Source organism: Vulpes vulpes, chromosome 6, assembly GCF_048418805.1.
Source record: "Vulpes vulpes isolate BD-2025 chromosome 6, VulVul3, whole genome shotgun sequence".
NCBI classification, from domain to species: Eukaryota; Metazoa; Chordata; class Mammalia; order Carnivora; family Canidae; genus Vulpes; species Vulpes vulpes.
This window is the reverse complement of record NC_132785.1, coordinates 8,093,544-8,097,987: the sequence shown is the minus strand read 5'-3', so window position 1 is coordinate 8,097,987 and position 4,444 is coordinate 8,093,544. Positions and strand designations below refer to the sequence as shown.

Sequence of the window (4,444 nt, the reverse complement as noted above, 5' to 3'; positions counted from 1 at the left end):
ATGAAAAGATGCTCAACATCACTGATCATCAGGGAAATGCAAATCAAAACCACAATGTGACATCACCTCACACCTGTCAGAATGGCTAAAATCAAAAACACAAGAAACAAATGTTGGCAGGGATGTGGATAAGAAGGAATCCTCATGAACTTTTCATGGGAATGCAAGTTGGTGCAGCCACAATGGAAACCGTATAGAGGTTCCTCCAAAAAATCAAAAATAGAAAAGAACATTTAAATTTAATTACCATATGATCCAGTAATTCTGCTAACGGATATTTACCCAAAGAATACAAAAACACTAATTTGAAAAGATACATGTCCCTGTGTGTTTATAGCAGCATTATTTATAATAGCCAAATTACGGAAGCAGCCCAAGTGTCCACTGACAGATGAAAGGATAAATAAGATGTGAGATGCACACACACACACACACACACACACACACATACACACACTGGAATATTACTTAGCCATAAAAGAATTAAATCTTGTCATTTGCAACACCATGGATGGAGCTAGAGAGTATAATGCTAAGTGAAATAAGTCACTCAGAGAAAGACAATACCATATGATTTCACTCGTATGTGGACTTTAAGAAACAAAACAAGCAAACAAAGAAAAAGACAAAAATACATACTCTTAACGATAGAGAACAAACTGCTGGTTGCCAGAGAAGAGGTGGGTGGGGGAATGGGTGAAATAGATGATGGGGATTGAATGATGAGCACTGAGTAATGTATAGAATTGTTGAATCACTATACTGTATAACTGAAACTAATATAATACTTTGTGTTAACTACACTGGAATTAAACAAACAAAAACGAGAAAAAAAGTGAAAAAAAGGTAATTGAAATAACACTTGTAGCCATGAATGGTTTTTTTGTTTTTGTTTTTGTTTTGTTTTTTTTGTTTTGTTTTTTACAATCCTGAGGTCTTTTATTTTCTTTACAGTTATCATGCCATGAATTCATAAGGAATGGGCTCCAGCAGTTCAGGCTCCTTTCCATTGGTTCTCACAAAGTGTGCTTCTCTGGGTGGGGCAGGCTGGCGCTTCAGTTGGACCCAAGTACCTTTCTCTTTGGCTTCCTTCTTTTTCTGATCATTTTCCTTCACACGCTTCAGGAAGCTATCTCGGCTCTTTGAGTGTTTAATATGCTCAATGCGGACATTAATTCTCTTGGCAAGAATCTTGCCCTTAACTTGTTGGTTTACAACAATGCCAACAGCATGCTGAGTAACATTGTAGACCCTTCCAGTTTTGCCATGGTAACATTTGTGGGGCATTCCTTTTTGAACAGTGCCCATTCCCTTGATGTCCACAATATCACCTTTCTTATAGATTTGCATGTATGTGGCCAAAGGAACAACTCCATGTTTTCTAAAAGGCCTAGAGAACAGATAGTGGGTACCTCTCCTCTTTCCCTTTGTATTGGTCATTTTGGCGAATTACTGGAAGATGGCAGTTCCGGCCGAAAGGAAGCATAAATGTTTTTATTAGAGAAAAGGGGTAAATATAAATAAAGAGTCCAACCTAAGAAATTTTTTTAAAAAAATCAATCTACTAAAAATGAAGAAAATAGGAAAGTTAAACAGTAAAGATAAAATGAAACAGGAATAAAATAGGAAATGAAGATGTTGATAAAGACGATCAATTGAAAAAAAAAATTTTAAGATTTTATTTATTTATTCATGAGGTAGAGAGGGGGTGGGGGTAGAAACACAGGCAGAGGGAGAAGCAGGTTCCTTGCAAGGAGCCCAATGTGGGACTCGATCCTGGATGCCGGAATCACCCCCTGAGCTGAAGGCAGATGCTCAAACACTGGGCCATCCAGGTATTCCGACAAAATAATTTTTTTAATGGAGTAGTAAATTTGACCAATTTCAGCAAGATTAAGAAAAAGTAGAAAAGGTATAGTATTAGGAATAAAAGTAGGTTACAATCACAGATTCAGAAAAGATAAGATTTTTTTTAAGATTATAGTTTTTTGTCTATAAATTTGAAAATTTTGGGGGAAAAAATCAAACAAATTCCCTGAGACAGTTAAATTACCAAAACTTAAGAGAAAAATAAAAAACTTGAATATATCCATACTCATTAGAGAAATTGAATTCATTTAACCTTTTTTTCATAAAGGAAACCCCAAAACCAGGCAGTTTTATATGCAAGTTCTACCAAATATTTAATGAGCAACTAATTCCTAAATCAGTTTTTGCCTGTTATGTTTTGTTCAAATTTTCAACTAAAAGTATAAACCTATTCTGTATTGCCTCAGAAAGGAAACTTCCTTTGGAAGTTTTGCCTATCACATGTAAATGCTTATTACATCTAGAGTTGACTTGTCTATCCTGTCATGTAGGAATCCAATTTTCTATTTTTCCATAGCCACTGCTATTTCTGCCATGCATATTTCCACTTATATGTCTATTTCTGAGCTGTTGCATATTTCATTGATTATCTATTTATCAATATATACATACTACTACCTACTGATGTAATTACCATAGTGTTTAACGTTTATAAGTCCTTTGCCCTCCTCCCCCACCCCAACCAACCTCCAGTCCCCACCATGTGCTTCTTCCAGAGCATCTGAGCATCTGGGCTATCTTTACCTCTATTTTTTCTTATAAATTTTAAAATATACTTGAAAAGTTCTATAAAAGCTCTTGCTGGGATTTTGATTGGAATTTCTTTTAAAAATGTAGATCAATTTGGTGAGGACTAACATCCTTATAATATTGAACCTTCTTATGCTAAAATGTGGTATATAGCCTCAGTTATTTCAGTCTTTAGGGGTTTTCAATAAAATTGTCATAAATTTCTCCTTAATGGTCTTTATTTTCCCTATTCCTACCTATTGTGTTAATTGTATTTTTAAAGGTCAGTGTCTGGTGTTTAGAAAAGTAGTCGACTTTTATATATTGAGCTTCATCCAGAAACCTTGTTGAACTCTTACTAATTCTAATATTTGTCTCTACATTTTATGGGTTTTTCTATGATAATTTCAACCACAAATAACAAAAATTTTGTTCCCACTTTTACAATCTTTACAACTATTATTTCATTTTTCTTAGGAGTACTATTTCTGAAATTTTTACTGCAACATTGCACCTAAATGGTCATAGTTACTGTCCTTATCCTGCTACTCTCTTTTTAAAGGGAAGGTTTTCTGCTTAACATTGAATTTACTGTTGTTTCATGTCTGATGACATGAAACATTTTAGATATGTGTTATTGAGTTAAGGAAATTCATGTGTATTTCTAGTTCCCTAATAGCATTTTATCAAATGCTTTTTATATATTTAATATTAAATCTGTTAATGTGGTAAAATAACTATTTTTCTAATGAACTTTGCTTTTCTGATGTAAACCCAACTTGATCATATATTAGCTTTTTGATTCCTGAGTTCAACTGCTAATGTTTTAGTTGCTACTTTTGCATCTATGCTCATGAATATACTTGGCCTATAGAGTTTCTTTCTCATACTCTCCCGGTCATGCTTTCATACCAAGACTTTGCTAGAATAGCAATGAGGTTCAGTTGCAAATAAAAGAAACCATTCTAATTATTTTAAGCAGAAAGAGGATTGGGTCCTTATAAATTTGTTAAAAGGGATGTCAACACAAGTTTTAGGCTGAGACCCTAAAATAGACTTCTAGAAAAATCTTGCACAGGTGGTGCACCAAGTTAATTGTTATTTCTGCTACAATAAAAAAAATACAACATGGATGTGACAGTTAAATTTTTATGTGTCAACTTGGCTAGGGTTTGGTGCCTAGCTGATTGGCCAAAACTAGTCTAGATATTGCTGTGAAGCTGTTTTTGGACATAACACTTACAATCAGCTGACTTTAAGTAAAGGAGATTACGCTCAATAATATGAGTGAGCCTCATTCAATCAGTTGAAAGCCTTAAGAGCAGAAACTGAGGTTTCTAGAGAAGAGTTCTGTCTCAAAACTGTAAATACATATCCTGCCCTAGTTTCTGGCATGCCAAGCCTGCCCTACAGACTTCAGACCTAAGAGTACAATACTAACTAACCTCTGTCTAAGGCTGCTGTCCTAATGTCCTAATGTCCTACAAATTTTGGATCTGCCAACCCATGACACTCACATGAGCCAGTTTCCACCAAAAAAAGATATATGTATCTAATATATATGTAATATATATATAAATGTCATTATATATGTGTATATATGTATATATATTGTTCATTATGTATATAGTATACATATATTACATGCATATATGTGTGTACATATGGGAATGCAGAATGGTATAGCCACCTTGGAAGACAGTTTGGCAGTTTCTTACAAAACTAAGTATACTCTCACCATACAACACAACATACAAGAGCAATTGCATTTCTTGGTATTTACTCAAAGGAGTTGAAAACATGTCCACATAAAACCCTGCACACAGATGTTTATAGCAGCTTTATT

The 4,444-nt window shown here is 34.3% G+C and overlaps 1 protein-coding gene across 1 annotated transcript; it reads right to left on the bottom strand.

The window, feature by feature from the left end:
* Positions 1 to 927: 927 nt before the first annotated feature.
* LOC112928100 (large ribosomal subunit protein eL21-like) lies at positions 928 to 1,458 on the bottom strand. The gene has a single exon (XM_072760433.1). The coding sequence runs from the start codon at positions 1,438 to 1,440 to the stop codon at positions 958 to 960; it is 483 nt and encodes a 160-aa protein (XP_072616534.1). The 5' UTR covers positions 1,441 to 1,458; the 3' UTR covers positions 928 to 957.
* Between the last annotated feature and the right edge of the window lie 2,986 nt (positions 1,459 to 4,444).

Excerpts from the sequence above, each read along its gene's own strand:
- LOC112928100 (XM_072760433.1), bottom strand. The coding sequence starts at position 1,440 with ATGACCAATACAAAGGGAAAGAGGAGAGGTACCCACTATCTGTTCTCT.